The following is a 21,080-nucleotide window of genomic DNA, read 5'->3' on the forward strand; positions in this document are numbered from 1 at the left end:
TGGTGCAGGAATAAACCATGAAGTATTTAAACTTGCCTTTTTTATTTTTGAACTAGCTGTTTTTAGTAATTGTATTACTTTGTTGCAGTTTTTTAATACATCACCATGAACAGAGTTTTAAAAAGAAGGAATAGAATTTCATTCTGTATGCCTTGAACAAAGCTGGAACAAAATGCATTGATTCTTTTTCTCTCATGTGCGAGCACGAGAGAAAAAGAGGGCTGGTAATCCTGGAACTTCCCAATCTACTTATTCCAAAACTCCATATAAATGAAAAATATTTCAAGCCAGAATGAAATGTTTCAAGCAACAAGCAAACAAAAATATTTCAAGCCAATGCTGTTTGCAATGTGAAAATTTAGGTTTGGAAAAAAAGGCAGAACTATTAAACAAATATCCTAAAACAGTGTTAATAATTTGAGTCTTTCTGAGATGTGTTATTTTATAGAACTTTCTCCATTTATTTTTAATCTTGCTGTGTCAGTACAGTCAGCACATCCTATCCTGTACCACTAACTATACTTACCACCCAGTGGCAGGAAGAAGACAGCAGCCTACCAGTGTATCCATAGTGAAAACACCAGAGAAAAATACTCTGCTTAAAGCAGTGAGCCGTGTGGCCTTTTCACTGACCATTGTCACCATTCTTGGTGTTGCAGGACGGATGGTCACAGTATCACTTTGTAGCCTCATCTTCAACAATAGAAAGGGATCGGCAAAGACCGTACTCCTCATCCCGCACGCCCTCCATCTCTCCCGTGCGCATGTCTCCCAACAACCGCTCAGGTAAGGCCAGGCCCAAGCAAAGGCACAGGTAAAAATCCATCACCGTCATTTTCCCTGGCACCTGGATTTGTTGTTCACTCTGGTGGAAGGGCACAAAGTGTATTCTTTACTGTCACCAAATTATTTGGTCAAAACAGGATTTAATTTTTTTTTCATTAGCACCTCATAAAGTTTTACAGAAGAAAGATTATTCCGTAAAGTTTTACAGAAGAAAGATTATTCCGTAACATTTTGTCATAAATTCTCCCAATATATTTTCTTGATATTAGGATTACCTGACTAGATCCCAGGGCAATGGCATCCATTGGTACCACCAGGAAATTCTGTTGCTCACTTTGCTAGTCATGAAAGCCACTATGTGGTTTATGACCATTTTGCACACTTAGCAGGAGTTTAAAGACCCACATTACTTTTTTTGTCAGCTTTTATTCTGGGTATGTGTGTAGACATAAGCAAATGTAAGTTTCAAGATTTGTCTACACATCTTCCTAACATTAATAGCATATATTACACCAGCCATTATCAATTTTGTATGATCTGCACAATGAACTAATGTAAGTATATCAATTAATGCCATTGTGCAAATTAATTTTTCTATCTAGAAATTGGATAATCTTTCCCTCACTTTAAGGTAAAACATACCTTCATTAGATAAAGCCATTCCCAGTGAAAAATTTTCAAGATAAACAGAGTGCACTCTGACAGTCTTTCAGTGGCCTTTCTGCTGCTTGTTCAATCAAATGCTGTCATTCCATAGGTACACAAAGGGTTTAGGATTAAAATTGCCAAACTTATTATTACCATTATGCCATAGGTTTTTTTTCCTAGAAAATTGATGTGTTAATTATCTAGAAGCTGCATCTTAGTCCTGCAGAACAACAATTGAGGAGATATGAAAATGTAGCCAGAAGTACAGTGAAAGCTGCTACTCTGTTTTTAAAATCTGCCATTACACAAGTCCATAAAGGGCTCTTGTTCCTTTTTTTCTTCTCTAAAATCTCATCTTGACTGTAAGTGCAAGGTACTTGAAATGTCTAGCCCTGAGATCTTAGTTCTGTCTCTTGCCAGAGCCATCTTGTCACTTCTGTTGCTCTAAATTTTGGATGAAATTTTACTGCCGTCCTCAGTTATCGTAAGACTGGAAAAGCAGAAATAATAGTGGCTGTTTCTGAAGGAAGAAGAGCCCATGTCATTACATACCAGTCAGCTCAATGTCAGTCTAGAAAATTGCTGGAACAAATAATCAGAACCTGAACAGCTCAAAGGTAGTAGGAACATAAGATATTACTTAGCTGTAGGAGTATCTATTTCTACATAATAACGTAAGTTGCTCTATGTCTGGTAGTATCCATATCAAATGCAACCTTTGATTCAATACCAATTGCTCTTATTAAATCCATCTGAGTTCCTGCTACAAGAATTTGCAGAAAGAAAAGTCAGTAAGTACAATATCCTATGAACAGTAAGACTCTTTCACACAACATCTTTATGGAAAAGCCTAAGGCAAGCTAGCCAACAGTTCAGAAAACATTCTATGTGGTAAATAAAAAACTTACTGAAAACCATTCACAAGGAAAGGGTATTGTTTATTGCCAAAATGGCAGAATGCTATGCTTAGAGCCTAGCTTGGGTCCATTACCCTTCAGTGGTTTTAGTAATATACCTATTAACTTTGTGGGTGACGTAAACCTGGGAGACAATCATGTTCTTTGATGGGCATTATTGAAATTCAAAGTGATCCTGAGAAATTTGAGGTAATGTTCAAAGGGAAAAAAATAACCAGTCCTTTAAAAATAAGTTATAAGGAGAATGTCTGACTAGGTGACGTTCCTAATTTCTAAAGTTCTTTAGAAATTATCTGGCAATTTTTGTCAGTTGCACACATGAATTGGAAGGTGGAAAAATTAGGATATGAGAACATACTGAATGGACTGTAATTGTTTAACTCAAGTAAAAGAGACATGAGATGGAGACAGTGGGAAGAGGTACACACCAAGTCTTCAAGCATGTAACAGCCAGCCGTGAAGTGGAATGGTGTGAACTTTTTCTGCTTTCATAGCAGACAAATGGAAATAATGAGCAGCAAGGAGTCAGGGTAGACATTTCCTAGCAGTGGGGAAAGAAAGCGCTGGAACAGAGTGCTTGGAGCAGTTATGTGATCTCTGTCATTAGAGATCTTTAATTCCAGATTAAAATCTCTCAAGAATTATGTTGGTATACTGGATCCTACCTTGGGGTAAAGAGTTGAAGTAAATGAACTCACACCATCCCATCCATCCCTAGGACTGGTTGATAAAAGGCTTTTCTGTGTCCTTTAAGAATTAGAGCAGAAAAACATTATATTAGTTTTCAGTCTAATATCAACCAAAGTCTTCATCTTTGCTTCCAGTAAAAACTCTGAAAGAGGATTGATTCTGCATTTTAATGCTTTCCAGAAAGTAGTTTTCCTCTCATGGGAAGAGCAGGGGAATTCCCACAGGGAACAGAGACAGATGATTTTATCTGTATCAGTCAGTTTTGTTCAAAACACCAGAGTGTTTATAACCATTACCAGAGTATGTGAAACAAAATGTGTCTCTCTGCTAGCAGCTTTTTCAAGGTTTGCATTCTGGCCCTCTCCCCATTAGACTCAAGCTGCCATTAGCTGATTTGGTGGTTTAACGTCATGTTTCTTTATATCTGCTGGATTATCAGCTTTAGATTTACATCACTATTGGCAAACAGTTTAAAAGCAATCCCCAATTCTAATGGCTTCACAAGAAAGAACATCTGTCCCGCATTTGCTCTGTAAATTCAGAGGCTAGGGCCAGCAAAACCAATTGAAGCAGAATTCAACATCACTTGTGCTTCCCTACTCCATAGTTGAGTGCAAGTACTTCACTGTTGCTCAACTAAAAAATGTAACATAGTTTAGAGATGCTGGACGATATGCCTCAAGGTCAATCTTCACAAAGAGTTTGTATTACATTTTTAATTTTTTTTCTTTTCTCTATTTATGAACAAAGGGGTTGTTACTGTTTTTGAGCTTCTTTTTACATAGCAAATACCTGGATGGAGGCAGGGAAGTGTGTAGGGGCAAGCACCAGTACTTTAGTAATGTTTATGCCACTGTGCCCTTGCGAGGCTCTGGGGAGCTCTGCCACTCACCCTGTGCTCCTCCTGCCCTCCACAACAGGGAAAGTGCACTTTATTTACCAGTACCTAAATATATTGAAGTCAGTTCACTTGAAAGCCATTATTTTTTTCCTTTGCTTTTCTCCTTTTCCTATGCATTGCAAGCTCTAAGGCTTCATGATCAGTGACAGTGATCACTTCCACATTCTCCAGTGTGTGAGACTTGAGTACAAAACCCAGTTCTCTTTTGTGCTACCTGTGCTTTCCTCCTTCTAGCTGTACCTTGAGTATAGGTGATGAAGGACTTAGTTTTTATAAAAATAGCTTAAAGTAGCAGTTGTTGCTTTAATGGCAGTTATTCACACATATAGCTGTTTAAAGACAGAGAAATTATTTCAGTTACCTTTAACTGTTAGGCATTCTTTGATATCTGTTTTCTAGGAGGAAGAAGGCGTTCTTTTCTTCCCTTTTCCATTCAAATAATTTAATTGGTTTATTTTCAAGAGAAAAGGGAAGAAAATAATTTTATAAGGGTTTTTCCCACACAGTTGAAAGTTAACAGTCTTTTCAATGGAAATAAAGTAACCATTTTGAGGAAAAATTGGAAGTGCCCATACCAGAAAGTTTTGACAAGTTAAAGAAACTGAAAAGCAAAAGGAGAAAAAAAAATTGTTGTACTTTTGTTCTTTAATAGCAATCATCTTAGATGTTGGATGTAAGTAAAAAGAAATTTAACATTTAGAAATAAAAATATGTTTGCAGTTGATTGTCCAATAAATACATTTGCCTTGTCCTTGAAATAGCAGCATCTCTTCTTTTCCTCCATAATGTGGTAGAGTTTCTTCAATCAGCTTCATGTTAGAAAACTAACAGATGTAAACTTTACAGGAATGCTTACTCAAGAGTTAAACCCTACTTTCAGTCATGTATGATTAGAAAAAGAAAAAATCCATTTTTGTTATCTAGCAAGTGCCCCAGCCTCACCTCGGGAAATGATCAGCCTAAAAGAAAGAAAAACAGACTATGAATCAACTGGAACTAACGCCACTTACCATGGAAGCAAGGGAGAACACACTTCTAGGAAAGACACCATGACAGGTGAGATTTTGCTTGCATAGCATATATATAAATGAGCTAATAGAACACTGATTTTATAGGATTGCCTGGGCTTGCTGCACTGTGGAAGAGAGTCAACCTGCTTTCGTTAATTCCCAAGTTTTAGCCACCTTGAGAAATACAACTGAAGATATATTTGAATGAATACAAGACTATGTGAAAATGATTTGTGAACATCATGGTTCTTCATGGAAGAAAGGCTCTAAATCAAATCTTGCACGTCTTTTTCAATTTTACATTTGTTTTCATTTCAGGAGGAAGTTGGTTGATCACTTTGAATTAACTGGTATATTTGAGCATGTGCAGTGATCCCTAACATCTGTCTTTTGCAGGGAATGCTCTCCAGGATGAGTTACCTTATTTTGTATGTCAGTATTCATAGGAAGTTTGTGGCTCTTTGTAGAGTTTATCCATGTTCCTTTCTTAGCGGGGCTGATTTAAATGCAGTAATTTTCTGTGTATGTTGTAGCATCTGTTGCAGGTTTCTCTGAAGGCCTCTCTTCCCCAGTGAGCTCATTAATCTCTTAGCATTTCAGTAATTAGGAAATTTTGAGTGGTTTTCCCACTGCTGTACCTCTTCATGAATTCTCTTCAAAATACATGTTGGTCTCCGTCACCATTGCACCATCATGGGGCTGATATAACCATTATTGAACTTTTTGTCACATTTGTACAGCACCAAGCATCACGGTCTCCTCCAAATGCTGCCTCAGGGCAGGCAAAAAATCTCAGTGAGAAGTCTGAATGCCAGTTACCTTCTCCCATGCCCTCTGTAGAGGTCTTGCTCAGAGGCAGAATGAGTTGCTCACCAGGAACATGGTGACTCAGCATCAATCCATCCATAAGATCCATCTTTCAAGGAGGTATTCAGGATATGAAGATGCTCACACATGAAGATATCTACTACGTTAAATGTGATTATGTAATCAAAACCTAAAGAGCAGCCTTGGAACTTGTGTGAAAATGCAATATGGAATGTTAATTAGCCAGAAGGTGAAAATCTGGAGAGAAGAATGACAGTCAAGAGCATTTGGAAACCACAGAAATTAGGAGTGTCCTGAATGACTTCTGTAGGGTACTATGGAAAGTGCAGAAGATTCAGTCAAGGTACTGCATTTTATGTGTCTGTAGTGTTTTGAGTGTTGCATATTCACTGCACGAGGTAGTTTTCTATAACAGTTCAGTGGCCCCTACTCGGCTGATTGTGAAGGACAGCACTGATGTGTTTTTCTGTCATTTGTCAAGGACCTATAAATGTTCCTCTTATCTTGGGAATAAGAGCATCAGGCTGAAAAGGAAAAGGCAGAATCAGTAGTATTTTGTTCTAGCTGTATCTGTAAATTCAGATTAGCAAATTGTATCAGGAAGTTCACCAAAATACAGTGTCCCCATGCTGAAAATTTGGGTTTCTTTGCATATAGTCTTGCCTCTGTCCACACGTTAAAAATTTTGACTTTTCTTTTTTCACACCCCTTTTCACTTTCTTTTCGAATGTGGTGCTTTTCTTGTCTGATTCCTACTTCCCTTAATTCCTTTCTCTCACAGTGTAATTTTCGGATTGTGGGGTTTATACTGCCTCAGCACCTTTACTCCACTTTGATTTTTCCATTGTGTTTTCCTCTAATATTGTCTTGTATTTTGTCTGTTTCTCTCGATTATTTGGGTGGGCTTTTAGTAAGGAAACTTGAAACTATTAGCATCACACTCAGCTATCAACTGTCCTTCCAACTCCTGAGCTCAGTGAGGGGAAAAAAAAATCAAACTAATTCAAATCAAAAAATGTAATATTTCATAATCTTACATGACCAATGTACAAATAAATATGGAATTAACAAGTAACTTTCTCTCTTTCAGATCACCAAATCTCTGCATGTTTGGTCTAAACTCAAATTAAGCACCATTATAAGAACAAAAGAAAATGACGGAAGGAGTTTTGCTTGCCAACATTCAACATGGAATTTATGTAACATAATTGTACCTCGTTAAATAATAAATACTTGATTTTAAAAAACAAATAAAGTCAGTATTTGTGATTTTGTGAGACATTTTGACTTTGCTTGAGTGGCCCAATACAAGTTCATGTAGCAAGTTTCTTGCGATGCCTGCGTTTCATTTTGTGCATTAGACAGTGCATTGCAGCCGATACATCCATGTGGATGGGACTTAGATGAATGTTTTCTCAGGTTCCACCTGGCACACACATATTTTGATCTGCTCTTCTACTTTTGTGCCAAGCTGATGTATTACACAAAGCTTGCTTTGACTTAGGGATTTTACACAGAGCGTAGAGCCACAGCTTTAGTCCCAATTTATCCATGACTTGTCTCCATGCTCTTCTCCAAAGCTCTTCTCAGTTTATAGTTGAAAAATTTTATGACCTTTGAGCTGAGACTGAAATAAAGGTTTTTTGATGGATTTTCGAAGTAGGAATGTTGGCTTCCTGCCATCCTGAGGATTTGTCAGGGAACCTCTGGGGAAAATGGAGAATCTATGAAGTAAACAGTTTGGCTGAAGATGATAACTTACATTGATTTCACGACGATAGATAAAAAAAAAAGAGGCACAGTATCAAAGTTTTCATTGCCCTGTTCACAGGTTTATGATGCCTTTTATATGTACTGTCTATTTTCTCCTCTCTGTAGAAAATAATAACCAATTACAAAATTTTGTCACCTAAAGTATATTTTTAAGACAAAAGCTGTTATATTCCGTTTAGGAAAATGGGAACTGTAAGTGCACGTGATAATGTTATTTATGCCATGTTGGTTTTTTCAGAACAGGGAAGATAAGGTCCTTGTGGACCATCACGGGACTCCTTCTTTGAGGTTTCTTTTACCTTTTTAGTTCCCTCAGTGAACTAATATGTACATCATAGTCAACATGCTGTGTCTTCTCTTCCAGCAGCAGAGAAAAACTTCTAATTAATTTCTTTTTCCTTTGGTTGTGGAGAATCAATCCTGAATACTTTTGTTATTTTAACTTACTGGCAAGTCCATGCATATTTGGAACACAAAAAAAACACCATCAGGTGCTACAGGTGCTCGGATTATCATTATTTTTATTATTATTATTATTTTCAGAAACAATAATGCACTGTAATCTTTTCTCATGCCCTTACCTCATTTTTCACTGTGCAGGAAGGTGGCAGTGGTAGTGACAGGCAATGATCTCTGTTACCTAAGATTTGTGAGGTACAGAAACATTTTTCTTTACTGTGTTGAACTAATTTTTTTTAAATGGGGACCTGCTGCTAATAGTAGCAAAAGCAGGTTGTGTGATACCAGATGAGGATGACTACCTGTCCAGCTGAGCTGTCCTTTCTTGCTGTCAGTTTGTTCCTGAGGGCAGAAGGCTAGCATCTTGTTATTCCAAAGTGTCTGTAAATGTGTTCAGAATAAGCACGTCCAAGATCTGAAAGCCGAATGTTAAACCATTAATGAAGTGACTGGGATATATGGGGATGAATTTGGTCAATGACATCTTTGACATGTAAACCACTGAGTAACATAATTTTCAATTTTTGTCATCTTTAAAAAAACTGCTATAGGCAACTATGTGACTTTTTTTTTTAACCAGTATCACCTAGAAGACTGAACAGAAGGGAGAAAGAAAGCTGTTTTTCTATAATGTCCTGTATGCAATTGAGCCACGAAGTACTGCAGGTTGATCATAGTATTCATTTTAGAATGCTCACAATTTTGCCTCTTCAGTATTATCATGGACTGATGTTTAGAGACTGCATAAAATACATACATAAACACACACGCTGATCACTTCTCTGTTAATCTGATTTTCCGCTAGTTCTCACATCTCTGTGAAGAAATGTGGCTGCAGAAATATCTCTGTTTCTTTCTCCTTTCCCTCCTTTCCCTTCTATTGCCATTTTTATTTTTAAAAAATACTCTATTGACTTCTCTTTCCATTTATTTTACAGTTTTATTATAATGGTAAATATATAATATTATCAGGAAAAATCAGATGTTAACCACACTATCTATCAATTTATCTAGCTCATTCTCTCCTTTTTTGTATATTTGTCTTCTGCTTTTGGATAGCAAGAGTCAACTGCTCACTTTATCATGGCAGAGTGGGAATGGAGTTCCCAGGGATTCCACCTGCATGTTCAGAAGCAGATACTGGAGCAGGGCTGCATTCACTGCTAGCAGCTACATTCTTCACCTACATTTCCTCCAGAATCAAAATTACCTCAACCTCCAAGCTAGCCTAAGCCAAGATTTCTTATTCTTGATGTCCTGGGATTTATTGTCAAGCATTTTATCATTGTTTTTATTGCTTTGAGAAATATTACTAAGGGTTTGAGGAGGTTTTTTTTTTTTTTCATTTTTAACTTTTGAATTTGTATCCCCATCACTGCAGTGAAATAAGCCACACAGAGCTTGCGACTATTTTCATAAGCTGAAATTACCTATTTTCCATTGCAGAATATGTGATCCAAGAGACCGTAAAATTTCAGTCTGGTATGTGACATTTGTGAGCACATCAGTGCAAATGTCACAGTAGTGCACTGGACAGCTACACACCAACTCGGAACTATTTCTAGGTTTATAATAGTCATGGCTAATAGCAGCACATATGTACCACATGTCTTTGTATATCTCAATATGGAAAGGTCATGACCTCCCTCCTAATGTCTAATTGCCTGAAGGACCAACAAGCAAATTAGCATGTCCAGTTTGCTATTTTTCATCATATTCTTCACAATACCCTCAGATTACAGTTGCACCTTGTACCAGTCTTTTGCTCTTGACATCAAACAACCAGGAACAGCATTGACCTGTCTGAACTCAATGTGTCCAGTCATGTCTGACTAGAAATTTACATGCATAAAACTTCTAACCCACTTGTCTTGGCACATATGTTCATAAAGGCAAAGTGGTTACAAGAAGTTCTTCCTCCATCTGTGGACAGTCTGATACATTGAATGTCACTTAATGTTTTTTCAAGAACTAGGACTTCCCAAAATGGATATCTGAAACACTTGAGTATCTTTAGATCTTGAGAAGAGGAATTTGTATAACAAAACTCTGGCATTTTGTGGGACAAGCAAGAAAATCAGAAAAACAGCCTTAAAAAGATGATATCAAGGAAAGATCTGGCAGCTGTACTACAGAGAGTCGTGTTGTCATGAGATGCACCATAAAGAGCAATGTTGATGCAAACTTCTCTAATACTAAAGATCATCAGGAGGGGTATTCTCAAACACTACAGCAGAGGCTGCAGCTGGAATATAAAGAAACCCACTGAAATAACAACTAAGTCTCAAAATCCCTAAGTGACAAAATGTAACCTGAACAGTGAGAATTTCTGCAAATCAACACTTTGACGTTAATGTTGACAACCAAAGAAAACTACTCAAGCACTACTTTCTATAATTTCCCCTGTTTCTATCTGTTGCAGCCTATTGGCAGACAGGTAGAATTAAAAGTATCTACCACAGGAGGAGCCCAACCAGCATCTGTCACTAGAGTTCATATTCTTGCCACCTTAAAAAAAAGGGTCATGCTGCACTTGGAGACCTCTGGGGCTCTTCTCCATTTCCTGCACAGGATTCTGCACTTTCTTAGTTATTGCATCCAGCTCTTCAAGGAACAAAGCTCTTCACCCCTATCAATTAATGGCTGTGAAATGAAAAGTCTCTTTTTCCAGCTGTTAGAGCTCATCAAGCCACAATATAAGCCCTGCCTTTCTCTTGTTTTTATAAACATAGTGCAGATCTTTAAGAAAAAACATCTGAGATCTGTAAAGCAGCAACATGGAGCAGTGCATCAAACTGACAAAAATTATACCCTCAACATGGAACCCATGGCAGATGTGAAGACCCGAATTGATGTGTTCCAGTCAGCTTCAGCTGAAGGCCATGCCATTCCTTTCTCCAGAAAGGGTGCAGTGGTGGGAGGAAAGGTAGAGGAAGTTGTACATGCAGATGTCCATGTTTGCACATTGCCAAAGGAAGACAGAATCCTTACATCTTCGTAAATGTGGTTCTTCCTAGTGATGTGACTGGCATGGATCCCATGTCCAGCTTTCAGCTCTGATGCTCAGCACTTGCCATCACAAGTTTTGAGCTGTGAAAGTATTAAAGGCCACTCTTTGTGCCTCCAGGTTTTTTGCCATTGCACAGAGACCTGAGAGTCATCACGAGCCATGTGTTTCAGTTCCACTAGTGACTCTGATTCACAGCTACTCAGTTTTTACTTTCCGGCCTGTTCTTTTATAGTAAGAGTCCTCATAACATACAGACAGCGTTCAGTCATTGGTTAGAGTGTCTGGAAAGTTAATAATGCATGAAAAGTGTGCAGCAGCCACACAAAATTCTATCTTCATAGTCTTTCAAATGTGAGAAGTAACTACAGTCTTTCAAGTCTTACCAGCAAACTAAGCTTCAGCTACATTGCCAAATCAGAGGGATCGGTGGAGTCAGCTTTGCAAGGAAAATCCTTTGCTTTTCATTTGGGGTTTTTTTGGGATGGGGTCAGAAATAAATTTTTGCAAGACTGTATATCATCCTCCTCTTTAGAAATACTTCCAGTTTCAAACTCGTAGCTCAGTTTTGTCTGTGCATTTGAGTAGTAGGACATCTGAGAAGAAAGTGGCAGCAGTGACGGCAGTCGTGTATTTGAGACTGTCTTGGCCAGACCTCTTCCGTATAACTGCATATTACTTTTTTCATAACTTTTTTATGACTTATATTTAATCACTTTATGCTTGAATAATTTCATAATAAAGCAAAATGACTGTAGGATTAATGATCCACATTGTCCAACTGAAGTGAAAGAACTGAAATGTTTCTTAATCTCAATATTTACAGCTGCAGTTTGTTACATGTGTTACATAAGCCCATCTATAACCTGAAATTTATTCTTGAATGCTAGATTTATATGAAATTATTTTGTTGATGCATATATGAAGTGCACAGATTGTTATGAGCATGACATGGAGCCTGTTACCATTAATAAATGAATACCAAAGAGATGTATGTACACCAAAGCAAAGATGATGACCATTCAGCGGGAGGAAAAGCCTGCAGATGCTTTTAAAGACTTTTGTGTGTGGGAAACAGGCTTTGTATGATGTACTTAATGAAGAATTCAGTTTGAGGCCAAAGAGGTATGTTTGGTAAACCTGCTTTTTCTCTCTCTGCAGCTCAGAACACTGGAATCTCAACTTTGTACAGGAATTCATATGGTGCGCCTGCTGAAGATATCAAACATAACCAGGTAAGTGCAGAGACTAAAATGTTACTGTTCCAGATGGCAAAAGACTGGTGCAACATTGTATATGGAAATAGGAAAAATTTAAAAACATCACAAATAAACAGATTGCTTCAGGTAGAATTTTACTCGTGTGTCCAAATCAAACACCTTTATTTGAATATGGGAACTGAAATGAGGTCCTGAAGGTCACTTACTCCTTGATAGCAGTTCTAGAAATAGAAACTAGAGTAGTTACACTCTCTTGTGCAGTTGTAATATCAGATCAAAACTTGTAACATCACTTGTGGAACGGCTAAAAGTTGTGAACTTAGGCACCTTTTTCAATCCCTTCTTAGAGTGCAATACAGATACTTGTTCTGAACAAATATCAAGGGGTTTGGGTCATAGCAGTGTGACTGTTCCTGCCATCTTGAAGGAACATTACTAACATGTACAGAGCAGCAGGATCCACAAAGTATTCTTACATTGGTGTCTGAGCATCAGTATTCCTAGTGATAATCATCTGAGGAATGACAGTCTACCTCATTTTGCAGCCACAAAGTCTGTCCCACCTTAGAGAGGTGGCATGAAGCAGGGGATAGTCTTCTAGGATAGTAAGCATGTGTTTATACATTTCAGATTTCAATAAAGTCTCAGCTATAAAATCAGAGATTCACTAGGGGTGTGAGAAAAAAAAGTATGGCAACCTTAGGGTAGAGGACTGTCTTTGAGCAGAAGTTAAGATAATGCACAATTTTGTATTTTTAGCATGAGAAATGTAAGCGAGATTGACTCCTTCCATCCTGTTGCCTACAAGTTGTATCTAACAAGCTGTGGGTATTGCTGTCTTTCAGGTTTCAACACAGCCAGTTCCACAGGAGCCCAGCAGAAAAGATTATGAACCATATCAGTCATTTCAGAATTCAACAAGAAACTATGACGAGTCCTTCTTTGAGGACCAAGTGCATCATCGTCCACCTGCAAGCGAATACAACATGCACCTGGGACTAAAGTCAACTGGCAACTACGTCGACTTCTACTCAGCTGCTCGTCCCTATAGTGAACTTAACTATGAAACAAGCCACTATCCAGCCTCTCCCGACTCCTGGGTTTGAGACTTGGGCAGATACAAAAGCTCCAGGAACTGTGCATGTGCATGCATACCACGAGACATTTTTTTTCCTGCAAATTTAGTTTGTTAAAGCCTGTTCCATAGGAAGGCACAGATAACCAGTATGGAGAAAATTAAGAGATTTTTTTAGAAGGCTAAAAGATATGAAAGCTAAACCTGGGAGTAATTAGAAAGAAATATATATATACATATATATATTTTACAGTGTGGGGCAACTTTACTGTTGGCCTGTAGAGTCTAAAGTTCAGTGCTGTATATTGAACGTGGCTGAAGGAAGGAGGAAGAACATGACAGTGGATCTGGGTCAAGAGTTAAGCACAAGTTACTGAGCAGCATACATACTTTATGGGGAACAGCTTCTCACACCTTGTTTAATATCCTCATTCATTGTGAATCTAGGCTTCAAGTTGCATTTGGGGTTTCCTCTGTACAGCAAGATGTTTCTTGCCTTTTGTTAATGCATTGTTGTAAAGTATTTGATGTACATTACAGATAAAAAAAAAAGGTGCATTGTGTATATTACACCAATGCCACAGTGTTTCTTCATCTATGGTTCTAAATATTGCTTCAATTTCAAATTTTGAAAGATGTATGAATTTCCAGTTTTTTGTTTTCTTTTCCCCGGTGCGTTTTAACAAAAAAAAAAATCAAAAAAAATCAAAAAAACAAAAAGGAATATTTAGCAGTATTGTTTGTTCTGATATGTGACTTTGTTTGTGGCAACTCAAAAAAAAGGCATTCAGCAGTTTCTGACAATTAACATTCATCATTCCACACTCCTTGTCAACAAAGTGCTTTTTCACTGCCTAAAATTTTAGATGTAGATATTTGAAATAGATTTTTTTTCATTTATACCAGTTTTCTTTATGATGATACAGTGTTAAAAGAAAATAAATTACAATTGATCTGTCATCCATATTTGCTAAGAATGTCTATTTCCAAGAGCCTACCATACAAATACACATTCTTACTCGTGTGTGTCCATGTATGCATAGTATTCCGTGTGCGTGTGTTTGAGTGTGTGTGTTTGTGTGGCGTAAGACTTCTTTTCATCCAATGTTCTCCTTGTTAAGCTTCAGTTTTTGTTTGATTTTCAGTTCTTTTAAACAGTGGAAACTCCAGTATGTGCTTTCTCTGACTCACTTCCGTAACCATCGATAGCAATTCAACATTGCTAGGCCACATGCTCACAGAAGAAGGGGTAGCTGATTTTTTATCACCAACTCCATCACCCTTAGATGCCATTTCCTTTAAAATAACATCTTTCGATCTCCTCTTGAGGAAATTTCATTACTCTCCAGCCACCAACCAGTAAGTGCTCAAGGAAGGCAGAGTTTGATCTTGCCATCTCCCTGAGGGAATGAAAAACTGAGACCCATCAGACTTTAATCTGGACTCTCCAAACTCTTTTGACTACAGAAGGGTCCAATTCTTGAACCATTAGGACAATCATTTATTTTAACCCATACCAAAAACAAAACCCAACACCCAGAACACATTCCTCAAATATGATAATAAAGACCATTTCTGTGCATTTAAAGTGAAATTCTAAAAAATGTAAGGGACAGAGAATTTTTTTTTTTCATTTGAAAAGTAAACAACAGCTACATAGGCTAGGAGGCCAGAAGAGGTGGCATATTCATTCTAGCACTTGTAATGCTGGAAGGAAAAATAGAAGCATTTCTTCATTTCCGTGATTCAGGCAACAAACAGTTCAGCATACAGTTTTCAGAGCATAAGACCCACAACTAATGGAGTAGTTGTAAATTGCTTAAATTGCCAATAAGGAATTTGTTTTAGGTTGCAAACATTTCTGTGGTTAGTCACTGTAATAGTTTTAACATCACCTGGCGCACTTCTGGCTGTGCCCAGGGGGAGACGTCTCTCACAAGTCATCACCTGCTCTATAGGATGCAGCCCAAGTAGTTCATGCAGGCGGGTATTGTGATGTAGAATTGGTTTATTGGTAATCTAGGACTATAGTTTAATCTTTTGGGCAGCTTTTCCCAGTGTACGATATGTAACCTTTGCTCTTTGTAGTAAACAAGGGGGAAAAAAAATAGCATGCAAAAAACTTTTTAAAAAATTTCAGAAAGGGTGGGTGGGAGGGGCACAGTGGGCCAGATGTATAGTGAGGTAGATAAAAATACTATTCATAGTTTTGGACACAGGTTGTTTATATTTTATTTATTACATTGATTTTAATAAGTGACATTTGCAGTGCTCTTTTGAACAAAGCACATTTTCAGTATAAAAACTTTTTTTTAATAAAGAATGTCACTCGCAGCTGGAAGTTCTTCTTGACTGCCTGACAAGCAGCAGGCTGGTGCAGCTCTCCAGGCACAGGTTGGCCAACAGGCCGAGGGGATGCATCATTCTGTTTGAAGCTCTTAGGACAGGAGATCATTGTAAGTTGGATATATTTCCATTCTTCAAACTACTGAAATGCCCACATTGCCCTCTTTCAGCTCCTCTTAGGAATTACTTGGAGTCAAATGTTGACCATTGCTCAAGTGAGAGATTCTGGATTGATGACGTGGCATAAAATACCTTTTGTCTATACTTTGTGTTGGTTTGTTTCCATTTTTCTGTAGTGGCAAGTGCTTCGACTGGTAACGTTCACTCTTGCTGTACTGGGTTTTGAGAAGGTGTTGAATTTCCTGGCTTCTTTTCCAGGTTTGGAAATACAACACTGCTGCCATACAGAGCAAGATATATATGATGCATTCTTTTTAATACTGAGGAAAGTATCATTACCTATTGCTGTTCCCTTCATTCTTGTACTAGATCACACACAGAAATAGAGAAGAAACAAAATTGTTCAAAAAAATGTATAAAATGCAATTGATGTACTGTAAAATGTCGGATTTTTTTTTTTTAACAAGCTTCGTAATAGAATCTTGTTCAGCTGTGTAGAGCTATATAAATCTCACTGTTTTATTAAATGCTGTTTATGGTCTGGAAGGAATGGTTAACCTATCTCAAGATTTAACAAATTTGCACTAACATGAGCAATATTGATTTGAAAAAAAAATAATATGAATTCAATATTTGAAAGATAAACTATGATTTTAAAGGTATATTAACACTGAAAGTACATTTTGACAAATAGCATATTTAAGCCCAAAATATAAATGGTTATGTCAGATAACACAAAAGAACTATAACAATATAGATTGAGAAAAAAAAAAGTGTTTCACTGTACATGTTGCTAACATGTACAAAGACAAACTCATATTGACGTATTTTCTATTAATAAATCCTACTGTATTGTGGAGAATCGCTGGTCATAGTGCAGTATGTTTAAACTCAGAAGTTGACTCTGTAGAAGCTGCCCAGCTTCACACAGCAAACAGATCCTTGTGATTTAAGTATTTTAAATATTGATCAGAAACCTAACTTTCAGCTCTGAAGTCAGTCACTGCCCTCTCCCTCTCCACAAGGTTGATGAGCACAACCTGCTCTACATCAACCAGCCAAGGGGAAAGATATTTTTGAGAGCGCCCAGGTGACCCCTAATTATGTCTGCAAGGGTTCAGCTGCCACCACTAGTAGAGAGAGTTTATCTACACCCCTAGAAAAAACCTGAAACGCTCAAGGCTGGTGCCACAGGATAGGAACATGCTGTAAAATATATGATCTTGGCCACAGGTTACATCGACCACAGCCAAGAAACAAAGAGCAGAACATTAATTTGCTTGTGCATTGCTGGAAGACCCAGCACACAGTGCATATAAAGGCTCTGGAATAATTGTTTCCCAGGTTCCATGAGCTTGCAGAAGCGTCTCACCAGGAGACTTGCAACTCAAATCAGAAATGCTGAAGTTTTTTTGTACCTTGGCACAGCACAGGCTGTGTATGCCAGTGCATGGCAAGGGAGGCTTTCTCATCTCCTCTGTCACTGTTACTCATTTTCTCCTGCCAGCAGACAGAAAGAGCCCTGAGTTTAGATTTATTGCTTGTATCATGAGTGGGAGAGATGGAGACAGCAATCCGAACCAGGGGGAGGAAACAGAAGGGCCTAAAAATACACTCAGAGTGTGTGCATGAAGACAGATCCTCACCCATAATTACTAACAGTGGAACTGACCCAACAGGAGATTTTATGCAGCAAGATCTTCAAATATTACCATCAAGTTAATGTAATGAACATTTAATAGTAGCAGTGTGATGCACACAAAGCTTTATGCTAGAAAAGTGGGGGGGAGTGACAGAGAAAAGACACAGGTCACCACTGGGCACTCCCAGCTTCAGCCAGCAGATGTTGGGCATGTGGGCAGAGACTGCTTACTGCTGTGAAGGAGAGGGATGACTCTCGAGGAATAGCTTTAGGTCCAAGCCTTTCAGATTCAGTCAAAACAACATTAGCTAAAACAGAGGCCACTTTTTGCAAGCCTGCCCCTTGCCCCACCATCCTCAGTGGCAGAGTGAGGTTCCCCCTGGCAGACACATGATGCACATGGGGGGCAATCCTATCAAGGGCCTTGCCAAGGCTCTTTTCTCTCAGCTGGAAAATACCTGGTGCAGGTGTGTGTCTGACAGCTGCCAGAGCCAGGGCTGTTGAGCAGCTGCAGCCACTTTCAATTTGAAGTCCAGCATTTTCCCTGGAGGACAGATGGGCACCAACATCTGCCAAAGAGCTGTGCAATCCTGGCTCTTTCCCAGGGACTAGACAGTTTCTAAATAGTGGCCTAAAGCCAGTTTCAGACATTTAGGCTGAAAGGAGAGATTTGGGTTTCATGCCTAGGCAAGGGGGCTGAAGCCTGTGGTTGGTACCTGTAAGGAGAGGGGCATCCCCACCTTCCAGGCTGTTCTGAAACACAAGAAGAGAAGAGAAGAGCTGTACTGGCTATTACACACCTTCTGACCACCTGTGTTAGGAGCACTTGCTTCTAACTTGTGCTCTGTTCTTCTGAGGGCCAAACCAAACAGCTCCACATGACACAAGCATTTCTACTTCTTCCTTCCCCGTGCTCCCCCTGGCTTTTGCACTGTCTCAACTGGGACACGTCAGTCAAAAGAGCAGCAGACCACAGTTCTCTGCAAGTCCAGCAAGGCACATGCATGGGTACTGGTGCTCTAGCAGGACACCATGCCAATTCATTATTCCTAAACCTAATTCTCAATCAAACTCACTTTAGTATTTTTAATGTAATTTTAAAAGCAGTTTCCTTCCTCTGTGAGCATCAGTACTGCTTTGCCAGAAGAAAGCACATGCTAAACTCTTGCAAACCTGTAAATGTTTAGCTTACACCCAATTTCAAAGCCTATGGAATTCCCTGGAAAGATTTTCATCAGCTTCAGCAGGCCCAAGTGAGAACAGGTGAAGAATTAGTACAACCTTCCCAAAGGAGAACCTCCTCATCAAGGTCACTCTTGCCAACACATCAAAGGCTGCAACCTTCTAATAGCTAACAGGAGCAAAAAGTTATTTGCTAGTACCCATCTGTCAAAATTTACTCTAGAGCCTTTGCCTTTCTGCACTTTTACTTTCACTGCTTTCAGAGAGTGACATAGATAAAAAGTACTCACAGTGACTGATAGTTGCAGTTAATTTCAGTAGTTGGATGAGTAGTTTCAAATGCTGAAATATCTTTCTTTTCCAAGCAGGTAAAATCTGAAACTTGCCACTAAATTTAGGAAAGCAGAATGGCAGTGGTTTGCTGATTTTTTTTTTTCACAAATTCAATTAAAATAGTAACTCTGGCTATGGAGGCTGATTTTTACAAAATTTATTTCTTTTACATTAATGTTACATAGGCAGAAATGTTGATAGCTAAACATCAAGACAGTAACTTGTTTAATAACATCAAGATAAGAGAGAAAATTTGTGCCATGGAATTCAGGCTACTGTGTGCAGGCAATATCAATTATTACCTCTGTCATCAAGGGAGAGAGAGAGAAAAAAAGCCTCTTCCACCATTTGAAGCCTAACATCTTCTTTAGCAAATATAAGTCAATTTTGAAAAAGACTTCTACTCTTTCCTTCAGAAAAACAGCACCAAAAACAAACAAACAAAAAAACACCACCCCAAAACCTCTCAACCTTTTCCTTAAGCTACCCTGGGTTTGAGTTTTGTAGTGGGGTGGCAGGAAGGGAGGAGAATTTGCTCTATATGCAATATTTGAACAATATGTTGTGTTGCTTTTGTTTCTGCCTAAGGTCTGTGGATGTGGGCAAGAGCACCACCCACTGTAGTGCTGTAGCAGCATTAAGCAAAAATTAAATCAAAATATGCCAAATAGCAGCTGCATTGCCAAATGTGACAGCCACCACTTCCAATACCCTGGCTACCACTGCAGGCTTGTCATCATGGGAAGGAAAAAAGAGAGTGTCAGCCTCCTGTTCCACAGACGCAGGCGAGAGCGAAAAGGAGTGAGCTGTGCAAAGCTGCTCAGGACAGACAGACTGCCTGTGGCTGTCCTTGCCACAGGGCTGAGTGGGACAGGCTGTGACAGAGTGTGGGGCAGCCCATAGCCTGAGGGAGCACCACGGGCAGGAGGATATGGGGCTCGAGGGCAGGCACAGAGGGCAGAATTGGGCAGAAGTGTCTTAGATCTCAGCAGGGCACAAATGCTGGGGCCAAGGAGCTGGTCTGGCCTGAGAGTGCTGAGGGTGCTGCAGCTTCAAGACACTCAGAGCTGACCAGGCACTGCTGTCTTGCTCTGCTCCTGCAGCACAACCAGGGACTTTCCTGTCCAGATTTTTGCTTTACTTACTTTCAGTTAGAATGATTTTAGAGGTGACATGTTTAGGTTTTTTTCCCTTCTGGTTCTTTTTCTAGCAATACAACACTTCATAAAATCATGGAATGGTTGAAGGGACCTTAAAGATAATTTAGTCCAAGTTCCCTCTTTTGGGCAGGGACACCTACCACTAGACCAGGTTTCTCAGAGCCCCGTCCAGCCTGGCCTTAAACACTTCCAGGGGTGGGACATCCACAACTTCTCTGGGCAATGTGTTCCAGTGTCTCACCAACCTTGCAGTGAAGAATTTCATCCTAACACCTAATCTAAATCTCCTGTCTTTTAGTTTAATACCACTTCACTTGTCCCATCACTATCTGCCTTTAGTCAGAATGCTTTAAGAGCTTACCTTTTTGGGTTTGTTTTGTTCTCTTCAGTTTCTTTGTAATAGTGAAGCAGTTGATAGGATCCACTCTGATTGCCAAAACCCAGGTGCAGAGCCAATGCTTGCATGTCAGCAGCTCAATCTGCTCTTGCACTCACAGTTTATCTGTAATGTAGTGAAAAAAAAATAAAATCTCAGTTCCTAGATTATATGTTCTGAGCAAAACAAAGGGGTGTTTAAGTATGCATGGCTTGCTGGTGCACTAAAGCCTGGGCACAGCTCCCAGCCCTGAGCTGGCCGGGCACATGGCAGGAGGATGTTGGGCAGGCAGCTGCAGACTGCCCAAAGTGGGGACACCCTGGCCCCAGTGGGGACACCCTGGCCCAAAGTGGGGACACCCTGGCCCAAAGTGGGGACACCCTGACCACAGCTTTCTCCATAGTCCCCACTGAGGGGAAAAGCATATGGACATCTGTAGTGGCTTTTTAAGTTATCAAGAGGGAAATGTAAGGTTGGGAACCAGAGACCAGGAGACTTAACATTACAGTTGTTTACTATGTAAAATGCAAGCAATCCTTCTCACTGCTAAGGTCTGTAGTTTGGGGGTTTGGGCATTTTTGGGTTTTGGTTTTGGTTTTTTGGGGTT

At 39.1% G+C, this 21,080-nt stretch overlaps 1 protein-coding gene across 7 annotated transcripts in view; it reads left to right on the forward strand.

Moving 5' to 3' along the window:
* Positions 1-14,274, forward strand: part of CTNND2 (catenin delta 2) — a 637,277-nt gene extending 623,003 nt beyond the window's left edge. For all 7 annotated transcript variants that reach the window (XM_054516522.1, XM_036404384.2, XM_036404386.2 and 4 more), the window contains 4 exons: positions 660-786; positions 4,867-4,998; positions 12,181-12,254; positions 13,085-14,274. In XM_054516522.1, coding sequence (XP_054372497.1) covers positions 660-786; positions 4,867-4,998; positions 12,181-12,254; positions 13,085-13,345 — 594 coding nt within the window. In that variant the 3' untranslated portion in view covers positions 13,346-14,274. The remainder of the gene's footprint in view (positions 1-659; positions 787-4,866; positions 4,999-12,180; positions 12,255-13,084) is intronic.
* The last annotated feature ends 6,806 nt before the right edge of the window (positions 14,275-21,080 follow it).

Source organism: Molothrus ater, chromosome 1 (genome assembly GCF_012460135.2).
Source record: "Molothrus ater isolate BHLD 08-10-18 breed brown headed cowbird chromosome 1, BPBGC_Mater_1.1, whole genome shotgun sequence".
Classification (NCBI taxonomy): domain Eukaryota; kingdom Metazoa; phylum Chordata; class Aves; order Passeriformes; family Icteridae; genus Molothrus; species Molothrus ater.